A 23082-nucleotide genomic window follows, 5' to 3' on the forward strand; every position below is an offset into this window, starting at 1 on the left:
AACACATTATGTCTACCATCAACACATTATGTCCACCATCAACACATTATGTCTACCATCAACACATTATGTCTAGCACAACACATTATGTCTACCATCAACACATTATGTCTAACATCAACACATTGTGTCCACCATCAACACATTATGTCTACCATCAACACATTATGTCTAACATCAACACATTATGTCTACCATCAACACATTATGTCCACCATCAACACATTATGTCTAACACAACACATTATGTCTACCATCAACAAATTATGTCCACCATCAACACATTATGTCCACCATCAACACATTATGTCCACCATCAACACATTATGTCTACCATCAACACATTATGTCCCACCATCAACACATTATGTCTACAATCAACACATTATGTCTACAATCAACACATTATGTCCCACCATCAACAAATTATGTCTACCATCAACACATTATGTCTAACACAACACATTATGTCTACCATCAACACATTATGTCCACCATCAACACATTGTGTCCCACCATCAACACATTATGTCCCACCATCAACACATTATGTCCCACCATCAACACATTATGTCCACCATCAACACATTATGTCTAACATCAACACAATATGTCTAACATCAACACATTATGTCTACCATCAACACATTATGTCCCACCATCAACACATTATGTCCACCATCAACACATTATGTCTAACATCAACACATTATGTCTAACATCAACACAATATGTCTAACATCAACACATTATGTCTACCATCAACACATTATGTCCCACCATCAACACATTATGTCCCACCATCAACACATTATGTCTAACATCAACACATTATGTCCACCATCAACACATTATGTCTAACATCAACACAATATGTCTAACATCAACACATTATGTCTACCATCAACACATTATGTCCACCATCAACACATTATGTCTAACATCAACACAATATGTCTAACATCAACACATTATGTCTACCATCAACACATTATGTCCCACCATCAACACATTATGTCCACCATCAACACATTATGTCTAACATCAACACATTATGTCCACCATCAACACATTATGTCTAACATCAACACATTATGTCCCACCATCAACACATTATGTCCACCATCAACACATTGTGTCCACCATCAACACATTATGTCCACCATCAACACATTATGTCCACCATCAACACATTATGTCCCACCATCAACACATTATGTCCACCATCAACACATTATGTCCACCATCAACACATTATGTCCCACCATCAACACATTATGTCCACCATCAACACATTGTGTCCACCATCAACACATTATGTCTACCATCAACACATTATGTCCACCATCAACACATTATGTCTACCATCAACACATTATGTCTACCATCAACACATTATGTCCACCATCAACACATTATGTCCACCATCAACACATTATGTCTACCATCAACACATTATGTCCCACCATCAACACATTATGTCCACCATCAACACATTATGTCCACCATAAACACATTATGTCTACCATCAACACATTATGTCTAACACAACACATTATGTCTACCATCAACACATTATGTCCACCATCAACACATTGTGTCCACCATCAACACATTATGTCCCACCATCAACACATTATGTCCCACCATCAACACATCATGTCCACCATCAACACATTATGTCTAACATCAACACAATATGTCTAACATCAACACATTATGTCTACCATCAACACATTATGTCCCACCATCAACACATTATGTCCACCATCAACACATTATGTCTAACATCAACACATTATGTCCACCATCAACACATTATGTCTAACATCAACACAATATGTCTAACATCAACACATTATGTCTACCATCAACACATTATGTCCCACCATCAACACATTATGTCCCACCATCAACACATTATGTCTAACATCAACACATTATGTCCACCATCAACACATTATGTCTAACATCAACACAATATGTCTAACATCAACACATTATGTCTACCATCAACACATTATGTCCACCATCAACACATTATGTCTAACATCAACACAATATGTCTAACATCAACACATTATGTCTACCATCAACACATTATGTCCCACCATCAACACATTATGTCCACCATCAACACATTATGTCTAACATCAACACATTATGTCCACCATCAACACATTATGTCTAACATCAACACAATATGTCTAACATCAACACATTATGTCTACCATCAACACATTATGTCCACCATCAACACATTATGTCTAACATCAACACAATATGTCTAACATCAACACATTATGTCTACCATCAACACATTATGTCCCACCATCAACACATTATGTCCACCATCAACACATTATGTCTAACATCAACACATTATGTCCACCATCAACACATTATGTCTAACATCAACACATTATGTCCCACCATCAACACATTATGTCCACCATCAACACATTGTGTCCACCATCAACACATTATGTCCACCATCAACACATTATGTCCACCATCAACACATTATGTCCCACCATCAACACATTATTTCCACCATCAACACATTATGTCCACCATCAACACATTATGTCCCACCATCAACACATTATGTCCACCATCAACACATTGTGTCCACCATCAACACATTATGTCTACCATCAACACATTATGTCCACCATCAACACATTATGTCTACCATCAACACATTATGTCTACCATCAACACATTATGTCCACCATCAACACATTATGTCCACCATCAACACATTATGTCTACCATCAACACATTATGTCCCACCATCAACACATTATGTCCACCATCAACACATTATGTCCACCATAAACACATTATGTCTACCATCAACACATTATGTCTAACACAACACATTATGTCTACCATCAACACATTATGTCCACCATCAACACATTGTGTCCACCATCAACACATTATGTCCCACCATCAACACATTATGTCCCACCATCAACACATCATGTCCACCATCAACACATTATGTCTAACATCAACACAATATGTCTAACATCAACACATTATGTCTACCATCAACACATTATGTCCCACCATCAACACATTATGTCCACCATCAACACATTATGTCTAACATCAACACATTATGTCCACCATCAACACATTATGTCTAACATCAACACAATATGTCTAACATCAACACATTATGTCTACCATCAACACATTATGTCCCACCATCAACACATTATGTCCCACCATCAACACATTATGTCTAACATCAACACATTATGTCCACCATCAACACATTATGTCTAACATCAACACAATATGTCTAACATCAACACATTATGTCTACCATCAACACATTATGTCCACCATCAACACATTATGTCTAACATCAACACAATATGTCTAACATCAACACATTATGTCTACTATCAACACATTATGTCCCACCATCAACACATTATGTCCACCATCAACACATTATGTCTAACATCAACACATTATGTCCACCATCAACACATTATGTCTAACATCAACACATTATGTCCCACCATCAACACATTATGTCCACCATCAACACATTGTGTCCACCATCAACACATTATGTCCACCATCAACACATTATGTCCACCATCAACACATTATGTCCCATCATCAACACATTATGTCCACCATCAACACATTATGTCCACCATCAACACATTATGTCCCACCATCAACACATTATGTCCACCATCAACACATTGTGTCCACCATCAACACATTATGTCTACCATCAACACATTATGTCCACCATCAACACATTATGTCTACCATCAACACATTATGTCTACCATCAACACATTATGTCCACCATCAACACATTATGTCCACCATCAACACATTATGTCTACCATCAACACATTATGTCTACCACAACAAAGCTATCTATATCAAAATCCTTATTACTTTTGAAAACATACAGTCTCTCTTCAGAGGAAAGACGAGCCACAAAACAACACTGAAAGCAAGTTATTGATCTATTGTGTGTTACTCACATTTCCATTTGAACTCAGTAATGCATATCCAGGTCATGTGATCTGAAATTATGTGCTCTGGTTCTAAGTTCTCCTACTGTAAAACTCTGGGCCCTGGTTCTAAGTTCTCCTACTGTAAAACTCTGTGCCCTGGTTCTAAGTTCTCCTACTGTAAAACTCTGGGCCCTGGTTCTAAGTTCTCCTACTGTAAAACTCTGTGCCCTTGTTCTAAGTTCTCCTACTGTAAAACTCTGTACCCTGGTTCTAAGTTCTCCTACTGTAAAACTATGGGCCTTGGTTCTAAGTTCTCCTACTGTAAAACTCTGTGCCCTGGTTCTAAGTTATCCTACTGTAAAACTATAGGCCCTATATTTCAAAGTTCTGTACCTTCTCAGAGAGTGCCTCCTCCAGGGTGGCCAGGGCAGTGTCAGTGTTACTGGAGTCAGTCTGTAGAGACTTCACCCTGTCCTTCAGGTTCCCCAGCTGCTTGTCCTTATCACACAGCTGCTCCTGCAGATTCTCAATCTGGTGGGGAATAGAGAGAAAATTAGCATGAGGTCAAAATAACTGTAGATAGAGAAACTGCATTAAAAGTTAGTTAGTGTGAGTGATGTTTGCAGGCTAAAAGACTAGAGGGGACTGTGGTTGTGTCCCAAATGGCACTGTATTTTCTATATAGTGCAAAGTCAAAAGTAGTGCACTATATAGGGAATACAGTGCCATTTAGGACATATGACTGTGTTGGACTTTTTAAGCCTGTGAGAGGAAGCCTTTATTATTTCAGCCAAAGACATACTGTGGGATCTCTGAATTTAATTAAAGCTCTTTTAGATTTGCTGGTAATTGAGGGAGAGGAAAGAGAGAGAGAGAGAGAGAGAGAGAGTTTAGATGTAAATGGCTATATACGGAGTCTCCATTTTCACAGTGAGATGTTTTTCAAAGATAGTAAGAAATAACACAAGATAGTCTAGCCAGACAGAAAGAAAGAGAAAGAGGGATATCTGAGAAAGAAACCAATCAAAAATACAGAGAGACACAGAGAGACACATTGCACTGACAGAGAGTATAGCCACACCAGAAGAAGAGACAGAGAGAAAGATATAGTTAAAAGAGAGAGAAAGATCTAGTTAAAAGAGAGAGAACGAAAGAGTGAAAGAGGGAGAAAGAGAGGAGGTCAGGGTGAGAGAATAACCCTCACTGTATATTTTTAGAACACACTAGAGGCAGTGTGGCAGAAACTCCCTCGTATCCTCCTTGTCTGTGTGTGTGTGGACACACTTTTAACCTGAGAACAGCACCGAGACACTTGATGGACAGAGCTACAACCATCAATTTGTGTCCTCAGAGACCAACTAGCCCAAGGATGTGTCCCAAATAGCACCCTATTCCCTATTCAGTGCACTTCTTACGACAAGGGCCAATAGCGGAAGCAAGCCAGGTCTCAGGGAGACAGGGATCCAACCAAACATCCAAACAACCTGTACTGATATACAGCAAGCTCTCACCTAAGTTCTATGTAACAATTCTCAAGATTTCTCTCATTTCGGGGAGAGCTTTCTTGTAAACCTATGTCTGATTCTCAAGATTTTTCTCATTTCGGGGGAGAGCTTTCTTGTAAACCTATGTCTGATTCTCAAGATTTTTCTCATTTCGGGGGAGAGCTTTCTTGTAAACCTGTCTGAGTCAAATGTATCAAATGTTTCCCTCAGATTTGCTCTTAGGCGAGTAGCTGAGGCCTCCGAGTCGCTATCCATTACACGTATTTCTACTGAAAAGCATGTTATGCCTAAAAGCAGAGCTAGGCTGCCCCACTTCCAGTACTGTAAGCAATGGTTGGAGAAAAAGATGTTGTTCACCCATGCCGTTTAAGTCCATTTAAACAAACTAGTGAACAATCACAGTCTACCTTGACCAATCCCTGATCCTTAACCCTGACCCTAAACCCCTGACCGCTGCCCCTGCCCCTAACCTTCTTCTGCAGGACGTTGATCTTCCTCTCCTTGACCTCCAGCATGTCCTTCATGTCTCGAATCTCTCCGGCCAGCGTACCCTTTTCCTCCGTCAGGTCCTGCAGCTGCTTGGTCTTCTTGTTTAGGAAGGACTCCTTCTCCTCCAGGCGCAGGCGCAGGGCGTCCACCTGGGAGGGGAGAGGTCACAGGTCAAAGGTAAAATGTCACAGTTCAGAAGTCAAATTCAATCAAATGGATTTCATGAAGCCCTTTTGACATTAGCAGTGGTCACAAAGTGAAAACCACCCCAACACCCAGACCACTGGAGGAAGTTTGTGAATGCTCCCCAAAGAGCAAAAGGGTTTAAGTCAAGATGTCACAAAGTGCTTTCATAGTAACCCGGCTGAAGGGCATTTAACACTGAAGGGCAAAGCTCAAAGTTCAATGCTATTATTATTGTCTAGTTGACGAAGGAGTGTCCTCTCTGAAATACTTGGCATTTACAATACAATGTTCATTCCCCTCTAAAGGGTAGGAGGCAAGAGGGGAGGTGATACAGTTGAAGTCAGAAGTTTACATACACTTGGGTTGGAGTCATTAAAACTTGTTTTTCAACCACTCCACAAATTTCTTGTTAACAGACCATAGTTTTGGCAAGTCGGTTAGGACATCTACTTTGTGCATGACACAAGTACTTTTTCAAACAATTGTTTACAGACAGATTATTTCACTGTATCACAATTCCAGTGGGTCAGAAGTTAACATACACTAAGTTGACTGTGCCTTAAAACAGCTTGGAAAATTCCAGAAAATGATGTCATGGCTTTAGAAGCTTCTGATAGGCTAATTGATATTATTTGAGTCAATTGGAGATGTACCTGTAGATGTAGTTCAAGGCCTACCTTCAAACTCAGTGCCTCTCTGCTTGACATCATGGGAAAATCAAAACAAATCAGCCAGACCTCAGAAATAAACCTTGTACAGACCTCCACAAGTCTGGTTCATCCTTGTGAGCAATTTCCAAACGCCTGAAGGTACCACGTTCATCTGTACAAACAATAGTGCGCAAGTATAAACACCATGGGACCACGCAGTCGTCACACCACTCAGGAAGGAGACGCGTTCTGTCTCCTAGAGATGAACGTACTTTGGTACGAAAAGTGCAAATCAATCCCAGAACAACAGCAAAGGACCTTGTGAAGATGCTGGAGGAAACAGGTACAAAAGTATCTATATCCACAGTAAAATGAGTCCTATGTCGACATAACCTGAAAGGCCGCTCAGCAAGGAAGAAGCCACTGCTCCAAAACTGCCATAAAATAGCCAGAATACGGTTTGCAACTGCACATGGGAACAAAGATCGTACTTTTTGGAGAAATGTCCTCTGGTCTGATTAAACAAAAATAGAACTGTTGGCCATAACGACCATTGTTATGTTTGGAGGAAAAAGGGGGAGGCTTGCAAGCCGAAGAACACCATCCCAACCGTGAAGCACGGGGGTGGCAGCATCATGTTGTGGGGGTGCTTTGCTGCAGGAGGGACTGGTGCACTTCACAAAATAGATGGCTCATGAGGAAGAAAAATTATGTGGACATATTTAAGCAACATCTCAAGACATCAGTCAGGATGTTAAAGCTTGGTCGCAAATGGGTCTTCCAATTGGACAATGATCCCAAGCATACTTCCAAAGTTGTGGCAAAATGGTTTAAGGACAACAAAGTCAAGGTATTGGAGAGGCCATCACAAAGCCCTGACCTCAATCCCATAGAAAATTTGTGGGCAGAACTGAAAAAGCGTCTGCGAGCAAGGAAGCCTAGGAACCTGACTCAGTTACACCAGCTCTGTCAGGAGGAATGGGACAATATTCACCCAACTTATTGTGGGAAGTTTGTGGAAGGCTACCGAAACATTTGACCCAAGTTAAACAATTAAAATGCAATGCTACCAAATACTAATTTGAGTGTATGTAAACTTCTGACCCACTGGGAATGTGATAAAAGAAATGAAAGCTGAAATAAATCATTCTCTCTACTATTTTTCTGATATTTCACATTCTTAAAATAACGTGGTGATCCTAACTGACCTAAGACAGGGAATTTTTACTAGGATTAAATGTCAGGAATTGTGAAAAACTGAGTTAAAATGAATTTGGCTAAGGTGTATGTAAACTTCCGACTTCAACTGTATGTAAGTGTGTGATGCAGAGGACCAGGAGAGAGGGATATGATGTGGACCAAAACAGGACAAGGACCAAATTACATGCAGGGGAAGAACATTTTATTAATGACCCCAACAAGATTCTACACACATCATTAAAACGTAAATATTTTACATCATCCAAGGGTGTACATAGGCATGTGTGTGTGTGTGTGTGTGTGTGTGTGCGCGTGTGCCTGTGCGTGTGTGTGTGTGTGCTTGTCTGCATATGTGTGTTCCTGTGTGTGTGTGTGTGTGTGTGTGTGTGTGTGTATGTGTGTGTGTGTGTGTGTGTGTGTGTGTGTGTGTGTGTGTGTGTGTGTGTGTGTGTGTGTGTGTGTGTGTGTGTGTGTGTGTGTGTGTGTGTGTGTGTGTGTGTGTGTGTGTGTACGGTGTAGCTACCTCTGTCTGCAGTATGGCAGCGCGCTGCTCCTTGGCAGTGAGGGACTCTTTGAGAACCTCTATATGCTGTTTGCAGTCTGAGTTCTGGTTGTTCAGGGTCTCCAGCTTGGTCTGCAGGGCCAGCAGCTCAGACTCCTTCTTGGACAGCTCCTGCTTCAGCTGGTCAATCTGTGGAGGAGAGACACACATACACACACACACACACACAGAACAGGGAGTATCACAACTAGTTATTGTATGAAGTTGACAGCTAACTAGTATGATTATGGCAGGTGTGTGCCTGCATGTGTGTGTGTGTTTGTATTAGGTGTCTGTGTATGACTGTACTGAGTGTGTTTTGTGCAGTGGACATTGGACAGAACAGCCTCTCACTGAAACTGACGGACAGTTTATCCACTGTGTTCCTTTCAGCCAGGCTCTCCTCTCATTAAATATGCATTTTGGCCTGACTCCCCTGCATTATTCATGAGGTATACATCAGCCCTATCTATGATTGATGAATAATGGGTTAAAAATACAACAACAAACCCCCCGCTGGTTTCAGCCACAAATGGGTAATGTGCGTGTGGAGTTGGATGTAAACACACGGACACAATTCTACAGATAGGCTAGAGGCTAGACCCTGGGGACAACATGCCCCTTGACATGGTCAGACACCACAGACAGACAGATAGAGGGCTCGAAAGACAAACACATCTGTTTTACAGACAGGCAGGCTGGCGGACGGAGGGATGGACGGACAGACAGACAGACAGACAGAGGGACAGACAGGCAGGCTGGCGGACGGAGGGATGGACGGACAGACAGACAGACGGACAGAGGGACAGACAGGCAGGCTGACGGAGGGATGGACGGACAGACAGACAGATGGACAGAGGGACAGTCAGGCAGGCTGGCGGACGGAGGGATGGACGGACAGACAGACAGACGGACAGAGGGACAGACAGGCAGGCTGGCGGACGGAGGGATGGACGGACAGACAGACAGACGGACAGAGGGACAGACAGGCGGGCTGGCGAACGGAAGGTCGGACAGACAGACAAGGTGACAGACATACAGACAGGGAGGCTTAGAAAGAGGCTGGGAACTTAACCTGACTGTGAGACAACTGACGACAGACTGTATAATATGACTGAGCAAATCAAAGCTGGACCAACTGGATAAGAAGTGATAAGATAAGGGTTAATGAGAAAATGAAACGTAAGCAGTTTGTTGCAGTTGGTTCCAAGTGTAATACTCTACTATCAGTCATGATAGATGGATACAACCATATTGACAAGGCTTCAGAGGTGATCATAAAAGAGAGATTTTAATAACAAAGGAATTATGTTCTTTATTGTCTTCCTCTGCTCTCTCTGCTGTCTCTCTGCTAAATGTACAGTCAGTAACAAATCAACAAGTAAGCGTCTCCCAGTCAGATAGCTGCCAGCGAAGCACTTCCCTGATGAAATCAGTTAATTTAATCCTAAAGCTAGTTTATTTACAGTCAGCTCTGTTCTGTTCTGTTCACTTTGAACCTGCACAGCAAAACCGACATTGTGAGTGATTATGTTTGGCACATCATACACACACACTGTGTGTGTTTGTGTGTGTGCGTGCGTGCATGTGTGTGTGTGCATGTGTGAGTTTGTGTTTTTTCCTGTATATGTGTGTGTACCTTGGTCTTCATAAACTTGGAGTGGTTCTTGTAGACCTCCATCTGTTTGATCTCCTCCTCTCTGTCCTCGGTGTTCAGCAAGCCATTAGCCTTCAGTATCTGGATCTCATCCTCCAGGTCCCTGATGTTGCGCTCCAGAGACGCTATCTTGGTGTCCTGGTCAACACACACACACCAGCTGTAAGACTCTATCTTGGTGTCCTGGTCAACACACACACACCAGCTGTAAGACGCTATCTTGGTGTCCTGGTCAACACACACACAACAGCTGTAAGACTCTATCTTGGTGTCCTGGTCAACACACACATACATACATGCACACACACGCACGCAAGTGCAGACACACACACACACACACACACACACACACACACACACACACACACACACACACACACACACACACACACACACACACAAACACACACACACACACACACACACACACACACACACACACACACACACACACACACACACACACACAGACACACACGCATGCACACACAGACACACACGCATGCAAGCATGCAGACACACACACTGGCTGTACACTACATCCACACTTAAAAACCAGTAGTAGAACATTTCCAAAGGTTGACCAGTGTACAAAACACAAAACACTTGAAAGAGAGGGATAGAGAGAGAGAGAGAGAGAGAGAGAGAGAGAGAGAGAGAGAGAGAGAGAGAGAGAGAGAGAGAGAGAGAGAGAGAGAGAGAGAGAGAGAGAGAGAGAGAGAGAGAGAGAAGAGGGCAATAGAGAAAGAAAGAGTGAAAGAGAGAAGGGGGCAGCGAGACAGTTAGAGACAGCCAGAGAGTCAGAGATTAAGAGAGAAAGAGAGAAAGAGAGAGAGACAGCCAGAGAGTCAGAGATTAAGAGAAAAAGAGAGAAAGAGCTCTTTGAAGTAATAAGGAGGAGAGCCGCTGCAGTATCTCGAGAAAAATCCAAAGCTTCCTCCTCCTTCTCCGCCTGCTGCAGATCCAGCTTTAGCTCCCTCACAGCCTCTCAGTGGATGAATCACCATTTGGAAATACTGAGCAGCACACATCACATCCAGCCTGGGAGAGGGTCCAGCCCAGAAAGAAACGCCTGGAGAAGAAGCAGGAAAAAGGTCCGTTCTGCTCTGTAGTCGTCGCACATCAATGCAGGAGCCAGTCTCTGGACTGCGACTGCGACTCCGAGTGTAGCTTTGACTTCGCAGGGTTTTCAAATAAATAATACAGATTAGCCGTGGTCCGTCTCCCATGCACTCCTCCTGCAGAGCACTGAGAAATAACCCCTTTTCTTCTCCCTCTCTCACCCTCTCCCGGCCTGTCCTTCCCTCGACTGGTTCTGAACTTGTGAAATTGAACTAGAACTTTCGCAGGGTCATCCAGAACCCAGTGGAGAACTAGGAACACCGGCTGCATGAGATTCTCTCGCTATAGGATGACGGAAAAAACAACAGACGGTCCTGATCTAAGGGGTTAATGTGAAGGTGTGAAAGCTGTTATCATGTCCATGTGCCTCGTCAATGCATCACTATCCTCCAATTGCAGCCAGATGCAAGCTACCATAGAGAGAACATAGTAGTACATTAGAACATAGTATAGACAACAACATACCGTAGCTCAATGGGTCAGAGAAGCTATGTCATCCAATTGATTTCACTGCTACAGTAGATCATGCTGATCAAGGTGAGGATGTAATTCTCTCACGCACTCTCTCTCTCTGTCTCTATCCCTCTCTCTCGCTCTCTATCTCTCTCTCGGTCTCGATCCCCCTCTCTCTCTCTCTCTCTCTCTCTCTCTCTCTCTCTCTCTCTCTCTCTCTCTCTCTCTATCCCTCTCTATCTCTCTCAGTCTCTCTCTCAGTCTTGATCCCTATCTCTCTCTATCCCTCTCTCTCTCTCTCCTCCCTGTGTTCTGGCCTCAGTGTCATAAACAACCACACCTGTTTCCATGGTACCAGCAAGCTGGCTGTGTGCTCTCCTTGGTGTTTGAGGAGTAAGGTAGAGAGAGAGAGCGAGAGAGAAAGAGAGGGGGCGGGGCTTGGGCTTGACTCTGTATGCAAATCCAGAGCCTCCAGGAGCCAGCGTGTCATGTGACCATGCGAGAGGAGAGTCACATGACCGTGGTAGGGGATGTTGGGGTTTTGCTCAGCACCAATCCATCTCCATCTGATGTGATGTGTGAGAGAGTGGCGTGCTGGAGGGCTGTGAGCTCATGCTTTATATTTAGGAGGCGATATCACAGCTCTGCAGCTACAGTAGACTGATGGGCTCTACAGTGGTTCAGTTAGTGCTTTGAATATATTTTTCATAGCTTTTGCATGTTATGTACCTTTGTAACATCATCCACACAGACTAGTCTCACAAGGCCGTACTTCCAAATATCGTCTCGTTGAACAAAGCCTTGCCTTTCGAGGCTATCCACAGACTAGAATCAAAGTGCAATCAAACTAAGAAAAACCGTTCTTCTTAGAACTAATGTTTGCGTACTTCATCTGACCACATGGTTGGTCTCAGTGATGGTGCTAGTCAGGTGTAGCATGATGTACAACAGTACCCATAATCCCCCATGGTTCTTACCTTCATCTCTATGATGGTCTGGAGGGCTTTGGTTTTGCCAGGGTCCTGGTGCATCTGGTTTCTCCTGTGCAGTTCCTGGGAGAACACCAGTTGATATGAAATGGACAAGACAAGCATCAAATGTCGCCTCTCTTAAGACATAGTGCAATTGGCCCGTATTTATGAAGCATCTCAGAATAGGAGTGCTGATCTAGATTCAGATGAACCTTTTAGATCATCATGAATAAGATAACATGGATAATGGGGACCTGATCCCAGATCAGCACACCTACTCTGAGACTCTTTATAAATATGGGCTCTGAATCTCTCCAAAAGCATCTTAGCAAATACCACAACACAACTTTTCAGTATTTTCAATGGGTAATGACTTAGCTCAGCACTCTAGAGACAGCATTGAAATAAGTTACGTTTATTTGCACTACCATTTACATCAGTCCTATACTTGCCCTGCTGGGAAAAATACTGTACACAATTCAGAGGAGGCTGATGGGAGGAGCTATAGGATGATGGAACGTTATCAAGCACATCAAACATATGGAAAGCACATGTTTGACTCCGTTCCATTTATTTCATTCCAGCCATCCTCCTAAAGCTCCTCCCACCAGCCTCCTCTGACACAGATTGAACACTGTTCCTATCACTTCAGTCAGAGCACAGTAAACAGACAGAAAGACATACAGTATTGCCCTCTAGTGTTGATACGCATACACTTTACCTTAGAAGAAAAATTTGGAAATTGCTTTAAAACCAGCCCCGAACAAATAATATGACTCAGCACAATCAGTAACACCTCAAACACAAGTGAGACCAGTGCCTACAGAGGCTACCCTGACCAGGTGGAATCTACTGGGTCTACTGTGGGCAGATAGTAGGGTGGTTCAACCAATTAGATGCCCTTTAAGTAATGTAACTTAATGGAAAATGTTTTTGATTTCACCTCATTTTTACATTCTGTCATAAAGAGCACGCGTTCATCTTCCTAAAAAACATGTTTTGCCATTTCAAAAGGTTAAATAAATAAATGACTATAGTAAATGCCTATTAAGTGCCAAGTAAAGCAACAAGGTTGACCATAACAGAGTTGATGACTTCATCTTAAATCATCACTAATGCTTGTTGTGTGCTACAGGGAGGGGCAATTGAATGCAAGCTTCACAAAATATTTGAAATTGGTAAAACATTTCTAGCCTGTCTATCTATGGGTAAAAGGATTGACGTGTTCTGCTCAACCCGCTCAGTTTTCCACCACAAAACACCAGAAAATGTCAAAAAAGAGTAGAACAAGCTCACTTGCTTTTACACTATGATAAGATTATTAGATGTTCAATGTTTCTTTTGAAAACATATTTTTTCTAATAAATCGTTTCGCCATATTAAAACGAGAGTTCAGTTCACATGTTTTTTTTCTTCCTTAAAATGAATCACTAATCACATGAAATAAATAACAATCATCACAAATTTCTGTCAAAGCAACAAATAACTAGGGCTTTACAATGATGGTGAAAACTTGGGGTGCACTGAGGGTGCACGGAGGAACATGTCAAAATGCTGAATTTTGCCACTTTAGCAAGCCTTTATTCATATAAAAACTCAGATTTATTGAATTTTCTATGTGGTGTTTATTAAAGGGAACTTCATAACAGGCCTTTAAAATTCTATATTTGTGAAAAGTTTCAACTTAAAATATCAAAGGGATGCAAAAAGGCACTCATTTCTTGGAACGACCCAGTAGTTATATAGTTATGTACATTTAGTGGTTGAATAATAGCACTACATTTACTCTGAGTCTACTGTGGCCCTACAGTAGCTACAGTATATAGTACTATATGGCCATATGCTAACCATAAGCACTACATAAGTCACGTCACCAACGGCACCCTATTCCCTACATAGTGCGCTACTTTTTGACCAGGCTCTGTTCAAAAGTAGTGCACTACATAGAGACATATAGACTAGGGTGCTATTTGGGACGCACCCATATACTCTTGTACCTCTCGGAGGTGTATGTTCTCCTTCTCCTTCTGATCCAAGATGACCTCCAGGTGTCCCAGCTGTGCCTCGGCCTCAGCGATGCGCCTGGCCCTCTCCTGCTCCTCCTCCTCATTGACCCTGCCTGGCCCCCCAGGCAGACCCTTACTCTGGAGCATTTCCAGCAGCTTCTTGATAGACTCGTCCCTGGCCCCCAGCGTCTGCTTCTGGGTCTCCATCCGCAGCTCCATCTCCTCCAAGGTCTTCCTCAGGAGGAAGAGCTCTTTGGCCTGCAGGAAAGCAAGGAATTTTATGGAATTTTAAATTAAGGATGTCATCATTAGGGCAGCGCAATTCTCGGAACTTTCCCAAAATGTCCAAGTTGGAAGAAAATCCAGAAATCTCCGGTTGGAAGATTCACGGAATTCCTCCAGGGAATAAGAAGTAAATCTGAACTTGGGAATTTTGTTACCAGAATTTTCAACCCTGGTCATAATAACCTGGAACTAATAACTAACTAATTTATTTATTTAATCAGTCATTTATTGTGAATTATTTATTAAGAATCCTTGCCTGGCGGTCGTGCTCGGCCTGCAGTCGTCTAAAGTTCTCCTCGGTCAGCTCGATGTTGGTGTAGTGTTCCCCAGAGCGGCCGCCACTCTCCTGCAGCAGGTGGTTCAGATCCCTCTGGGTCCTCAGCTCATCCTGCAGCGCCTGGATGGTCAGCTGCAGGTGCTGTGGGGGTCACGCACACACACACATATCAAGGAGTCTCAATCTGGTAGGATCACAGCACTTAGCCTAAGATGGATTCAAATAAACTACAGACCCGACACTGAATACATACTCATGGAATGACATATTCAGACACACATGCAAACTCACACACAAATAAAACATGTTATAGAGAGGGGGGACAAGGGACATTTTGATGGTCCTGTGGAAAGGAGATATGCATTAGGAAGAACACACACAGAGAAACTCACAAACACACATTGTAATCTATTCATCCTCTGGAGAAGTTACAGCCGAAAGAACTGAGGCCTTACCTGGCTATGGCATGAAAGACACATAGAAAACACACACACACACACACACAAAGTATGGCATCATGAGAAATTATGGGTTGAAGAGAAAGAGAAAATACAACTGTTTTATATACTGTTCATAATCAACTATACGGCTTGTTGCTTTCCATCTTCTGTTACCATTTTTAGGGTGAGTAGTGAGTACTGTAAATTGCTATCTATGTACAGTACTGTATATCAGTCATCTAATCTTTAGGAATGTCTCTCAAGGTTTTGACAACAGGAATACTAAAAGAGACATTTAAACAAAGCCATCCAGTGAATGACTGAATCTGTGTGTTGCTGGGAGAAACCGATTGTGCAACCGAAATGGCACCCTATTCCAGTAGGAAAGCAAAGAACTTGTAGGACCATGATCCTTCGATAATAGTTTGACGATCATGTCAAGTGTTCATTGTTTAACGGTTGCGTTCAACAGCTTGCACTTTCAAAGGAGGTTGTGCTGTGCTGCTTTCATGTATGATTGTTGCAGCATTATTGATAATTATCTATCATTATTGTAGGGCGGGTGCTGTCCATACAGCCTGAGTCGAGAGCAGCAGAGATCCATGTAGAGCACAGTAAACAATGTTCCCACAGAGCTGGAGACTAACCGACAGCAGTAGACTCAGCGGACTTCTGGGTTCATGCCCATCCATATGCTGTGTGTTAGGGTGGTGTGTGTGTATGTGTGTGTGTATGCGTGCGTGTGTGTGCGTGCATGCATGTGTGTGTGTGTGTGTGTGTGTTAGGGAAAAGCAATGCTCCTCCATTAGACTGCACACACTGCTTCAGGAAGCACACGGGAAAAGTAAAGGGGTACAGTACCTGATAACTAAACGAGTCACACATCCATTGTAGTGTGTGTAGTGTGTTTAGGACAAGGGAAAAGGAGACTGAGGCTCTGTGACTCTCCCAATATACACGCTAGCATACCACTGTGCACTGATTGGGCCATGCATTCTCAGTGGTATGCTAGTGTGGACATTGGAACCTAGCCTGGGTGTTGGAGTTTAGGGGGCAGATAAATACAGAACAAAACACAGTCTATTGTATACTATAGCGTCACAAGGGATGCACACACAGTGCAGAGGAGCAGCCACACCCCTATATGAGAACCACACTCACAGTATGTTGGTCTGTATAGGGGGAACATACGAGGAGGATCAGGTGTGCTTGGAGTAAATAAGGAATAGCTGAACAAACAACACTCTGTTAAACAGAGTGTGTAGGGGAAGGGAGAGGGTCAGAGGGTAGGGTGTAGGGAACGGAACAGGCTAGACCCATCACACTCCTTTCGGGTGTGTATAAGAGTCAAATTAGGAGTATGTCCAAAATGGCTCTCTGTTCACAATATAGGCCCTAGTGCACTACTTTTGGCCAGATCCCACAAGCTCTGGTCAAAAGTAGTGCACTATATAGGGAAAAGGGTGCCATTTGAGATATGACCTAGGGGTGTGTGGGGGGGGGGGGCATAGGTCTCTGGTGGTCACTGAGGAGACACGACGACATCACACTGGTGGTGACTCTATGTTGTACACACACGGCGGCCAGGGCAGCGGTGGCAGACATAGGGACAAACCTTGGTCCTCCTGGCGTCCAGCAGCTGTAGTAGCACGGGCAGAACCAACAGAGAGAACACAGTGCACGGAGAACACAGCATCAGAACACTCGGGAACATGAAGCGCACGTGGAGAACATATGAGCTACTGTAAGAGCTCCCATGAGAAACGTGAGAACAACATGTGAGGAACGTGAGAACAATGTTGTGAAGAACGTGAGAACGTGTGAAGAATGTGTGAGAAACGTTTCAGAATTTTAGCCATTTATTTATTAATCCATCCAGCCCTCAAATCATGTATCACTATTGGATGTAAATGATACAGTTAGGAACCTCACAAACTCACACAAACACATACTATAATCACTCTAAAATATAATGGAAACCTTAATGGAAAGAGTGAAATTGTGAGGTTATTTGATGGTGAATACATTTCGGCATTAAGTCTCACCATATTAATTGATACAAGGCAGAACAAATTCATACTAGTGTGCTATTGTGGGGACGGTTTCCCAGACAGAGATTAAGCCTAGCCCTGGATTAAAAAGCAAGATTAATGAATGTACTTTTAAGTCCAGAACTAGGTTTAATCTGGGTCCGGAAAACAGCCCCTTATATCAGGGATAATCAAATAGATTCACCCAATTTTTTCTTGAGTGGATGGTCAGGGGGCTGGAACATAATCGGGGCCTTTCTCCCCCGATTGCTCAGTTTGGCCAGCTCTTGTTGGTTTCCAACTTCTTACAATTAAGAATGATGGAGGCCACTGTGGTCTTTGGGATCGTCAATGCTGCTGAAATGTTTTGGTACCTTTCCCCAAATCTGTGCCTCGAGACAATCAAGTTGTTGAAACATCTCAAGGATGATCAATGGAAACAGGATGCACCTGAGCTCAATTTTGAGTCTCATAGCAAAGGGTCTGAATACTTATGTAAATAAGGTATTTCTGTTTTTGTTTTTTTATAAATTTGCAAACATTTCTAAAAACCTGTTTTCACTTTATCATTATGGGGTATTGTGTGTAGATTAATGGGAAAAACATGTAATCCATTTTAGAATAAGGCTGTAACGTTACAAAATGAATAATTTTCAAATGCACTGTACACGATTACATATATATCTCTATTATGCATAGGAAAACTTTGGAACCGATTTCTTAAATTAAAATCACTTGGAGCTGATTTGCTAGTGTTTTTACAGTGTTTTATGTACAACAATTTAAGAAAAAAAAGCATTGCTCTGTAAACTTGTTTGGAGAACCCTGCCCTATTAGTGTTAAGCCTGTGCTGTGGTAGTATGTTCTTCCATCCAGCAGAGGGTAGTGGTCCCTTTAGCAGAGTGCTGTCTCTCAGGCTGTCTCTAATGGACTGCCAGTATCTTTCCGCTGCGTTGGGCAAAACTCCCTCATGTAAGCATCCCAGCCTTCTTGGGCCAGTACACTGAAACCATTTAAAACCTGTCAAATCTTTAGTCACACTCACAAAACCACATTCACACATGCTCAACCAGTCTTCTGCCATCCGCTCTCTTCCTCACACTAATTCACTATTGCCTCTCTTTATCTCCCTCTCTCACACTCAATCCACCATCTCATAAGATGTATGTTTACACATAAGTCATATGCTGAACAATCATTGTTTATTCATCAAAATGCTGTATGTAAACTACGTAACACTAAATGAGTGGAAATTAATTTATCCTGACATTAGTTGTAAACATATTTATTTCGATTATTATTCCCAGCTAGTCAGTAACATTATGTATGTCACGTAGAGTAGGCCAGAAGGCTAAACTGGAAAACCTAACCTCTATCAAAATAAAAAGATGGCAGAGCCGCAGAAGTTCTTCTGTGCAAGGGTGTTTATTTACAAAGTGATTCTGGAACAAAAACAACAGTACTGCCATCAAACATATACCTTATGGGCCAGCTAAAAGCAATGCTACCCCATCCACAGCTCAATCCAAAATGCCTCCCTATGAACTGAAAGAGAGGCTCCTTTTGTAGGGCTAGCCCCTCCCCTCAGAACAATTAACCCTAATTAATTGAGCAATTACCTATACAAACCTACATTTTCCATTTAACTAAACATACTAAAGTATATACATTGCAACACGTTTTTTATGAAACAATATCACAATATAACATTTACAAAATTACATCACTACTGACAGTGTCTTTCAATATGCCCATTTACATTAATGAGCCATTCGGGACAGGCACTACAAAGTCAGCCCAATTCCCTTAGCTCGGGTCCTTATCCAGCATACCCGGAAGCTACAGAGATGGAGAGAGAGAGGAAAAGAACAAACAAACAACGCGCTCATCCATAACATCGATAAGTATAATAAATATTACTTATATTAAATATGAACACTTGTCTGTTTATTTATTTATCCCATAATCGGTTACTGAAGTAAGTGTGAAATGTATATACTAAGATAGAGAAGTTAACTTGTGTGTCGAGCCACATTGTTATCTGATAACGGAGCAGGGAGAAGTGATGAATGTGTGCGTGCGTTAAAGTACCAAATGCTGCCCGCGGCCAGTGACGGACTTGAATGTATAAGTGTAGTTAGTAACATTATGTACAGTATGAATGTATAAGTGTAGTTAGTAACATTATGTATGAATGTATAAGTGTAGTCAGTAATATTATGTATGAATGTATTAGTGTAGTCAGTAATATTATGTATGAATGTATTAGTGTAGTCAGTAACATTATGTATGAATGTATTAGTGTGTTGAGTAACATTATGTATGAATGTATTAGTGTAGTCAGTAATATTATGTATGAATGTATTAGTGTAGTCAGTAATATTATGTATGAATGTATTAGTGTAGTCAGTAACATTATGTATGAATGTATTAGTGTAGTCAGTAATATTATGTATGAATGTATTAGTGTAGTCAGTAATATTATGTATGAATGTATTAGTGTAGTCAGTAACATTATGTATGAATGTATTAGTGTGTTCAGTAACATTATGTATGAATGCATTAGTGTAGTCAGTAATATTATGTATGAATGTATTAGTGTAGTCAGTAATATTATGTATGAATGTATTAGTGTAGTCAGTAACATTATGTATGAATGTATTAGTGTAGTCAGTAATATTATGTATGAATGTATTAGTGTAGTCAGTAATATTATGTATGAATGTATTAGTGTAGTCAGTAACATTATGTATGAATGTATTAGTGTAGTCAGTAATATTATGTATGAATGTATTAGTGTAGTCAGTAATATTATGTATGAATGTATTAGTGTAGTCAGTAATATTATGTATGAATGTATTAGTGTAGTCAGTAATATTATGTATGAATGTATTAGTGTAGTTAGTAATATTATGTATGAATGTATTAGTGTAGTCAGTAATATTATGTATGAATGTATTAGTGTAGTCAGTAATATTATGTATGAATGTATTAGTGTAGTCAGTAATATTATGTATGAATGTATTAGTGTAGTTAGTAATATTATGTATGAATGTATTAGTGTAGTCAGTAATATTATGTATGAATGTATTAGTGTAGTCAGTAATATTATGTATGAATGTATTAGTGTAGTCAGTAATATTATGTATGAATGTATTAGTGTAGTTAGTAATATTATGTATGAATGTATTAGTGTAGTTAGTAATATTATGTATGAATGTATTAGTGTAGTCAGTAACCGTATGTATGAATGTATAAGTGTGAATGAATGCATGAATGAATGCATTAGTGAGATCTGACCTGCCCCCTGAGCCCACTCAGACACTCTTGACTCCCATTCCAAATGGGAACTACAAATGTGTCTCATGCTCACAGTGCAATATCACTTCAAAAACATCCTTCTTCAGACACCCACATACAGGTTGAAAAATTCCTGTTAGAATTATCATCTCATGCAAGACAAAGGGAGTAATCGATCTCATCACCTGTATATATCTGAAAGCCTACGTGGGACAAACGAAAAGACAATTAAAACAACGCATTCCTGAACACCGCAGCTCAATCAGGTGTAAGAACACTGACTATCCAGTAGCAGCTCAGTCAGGTGTAAGAACACTGACTATCCAGTAGCAGCTCAGTCAGGTGTAAGAACACTGACTATCCAGTAGCAGCTCAATCAGGTGTAAGAACACTGACTATCCAGTAGCAGCTCAGTCAGGTGTAAGAACACTGACTATCCAGTAGCAGCTCAGTCAGGTGTAAGAACACTGACTATCCAGTAGCAGCTCAGTCAGGTGTAAGAACACTGACTATCCAGTAGCAGCTCAGTCAGGTGTAAGAACACTGACTATCCAGTAGCAGCTCAGTCAGGTGTAAGAACACTGACTATCCAGTAGCAGCTCAGTCAGGTGTAAGAACACTGACTATCCAGTAGCAGCTCAATCAGGTGTAAGAACACTGACTATCCAGTAGCAGCTCAGTCAGGTGTAAGAACACTGACTATCCAGTAGCAGCTCAGTCAGGTGTAAGAACACTGACTATCCAGTAGCAGCTCAGTCAGGTGTAAGAACACTGACTATCCAGTAGCAGCTCAGTCAGGTGTCAGAACACTGACTATCCAGTAGCAGCTCAGTCAGGTGTCAGAACACTGACTATCCAGTAGCAGCTCAGTCAGGTGTCAGAACACTGACTATCCAGTAGCAGCTCAATCAGGTGTAAGAACACTGACTATCCAGTAGCAGCTCAGTCAGGTGTCAGAACACTGACTATCCAGTAGCAGCTCAGTCAGGTGTCAGAACACTGACTATCCAGTAGCAGCTCAATCAGGTGTAAGAACACTGACTATCCAGTAGCAGCTCAATCAGGTGTAAGAACACTGACTATCCAGTAGCAGCTCAATCAGGTGTAAGAACACTGACTATCCAGTAGCAGCTCAGTCAGGTGTAAGAACACTGACTATCCAGTAGCAGCTCAATCAGGTGTCAGAACACTGACTATCCAGTAGCAGCTCAGTCAGGTGTCAGAACACTGACTATCCAGTAGCAGCTCAGTCAGGTGTCAGAACACTGACTATCCAGTAGCAGCTCAGTCAGGTGTCAGAACACTGACTATCCAGTAGCAGCTCAATCAGGTGTAAGAACACTGACTATCCAGTAGCAGCTCAGTCAGGTGTCAGAACACTGACTATCCAGTAGCAGCTCAATCAGGTGTAAGAACACTGACTATCCAGTAGCAGCTCAGTCAGGTGTCAGAACACTGACTATCCAGTAGCAGCTCAGTCAGGTGTCAGAACACTGACTATCCAGTAGCAGCTCAATCAGGTGTAAGAACACTGACTATCCAGTAGCAGCTCACTTTGTTGAAGCTAACCATCCCATCTCCTCCCTCAAATACACAGGCATTCAGCGTGTTGTTCTACCAAGGAGAGGAGGTAACATCCACATCTTACTACTACAGAGGGAGGCTTACTGGATATCATATTTAAAAACATTTACCCCTAGTGGTCTGAATATTGACTTTGATCTCAGGCCCTTCTTAGGAACAATTATAAACTCAGCAAAAAAAGAAATTTCCTCTCACTGTCAACTGCGTTTATTTTCAGCAAACTTAATATGTGTAAATATTTGTATGAACATAACAAGATTCAACAACTGAGACATAAACTGAACAAGTTCCACAGACATGTGACTAACAGAAATTGAATAATGTGTCCCTGAAAAAAAGGGGGGTCAAAATCAAAAGTAACAGTTAGTATCTGGTGTGGCCACCA

General features: G+C 41.8%; 1 protein-coding gene across 1 annotated transcript in view; it reads right to left on the reverse strand.

Annotated features, from left to right (window-relative positions):
• Positions 1-17497, reverse strand: part of LOC120064828 (ERC protein 2-like) — a 40817-nt gene extending 23320 nt beyond the window's left edge. The window contains exons 1-8 of the mRNA XM_039015425.1: positions 17399-17497; positions 15323-15484; positions 14773-15039; positions 12782-12856; positions 10212-10367; positions 8555-8722; positions 5977-6144; positions 4395-4532 (exon numbers count right to left, since the gene is read on the reverse strand). Of these exons, the coding sequence (XP_038871353.1) occupies positions 4395-4532; positions 5977-6144; positions 8555-8722; positions 10212-10367; positions 12782-12856; positions 14773-15039; positions 15323-15484; positions 17399-17497 (1233 nt within the window). The remainder of the gene's footprint in view (positions 1-4394; positions 4533-5976; positions 6145-8554; positions 8723-10211; positions 10368-12781; positions 12857-14772; positions 15040-15322; positions 15485-17398) is intronic.
• Between the last annotated feature and the right edge of the window lie 5585 nt (positions 17498-23082).

Source organism: Salvelinus namaycush, chromosome 20, assembly GCF_016432855.1.
Source record: "Salvelinus namaycush isolate Seneca chromosome 20, SaNama_1.0, whole genome shotgun sequence".
Lineage (NCBI taxonomy): Eukaryota > Metazoa > Chordata > Actinopteri > Salmoniformes > Salmonidae > Salvelinus > Salvelinus namaycush.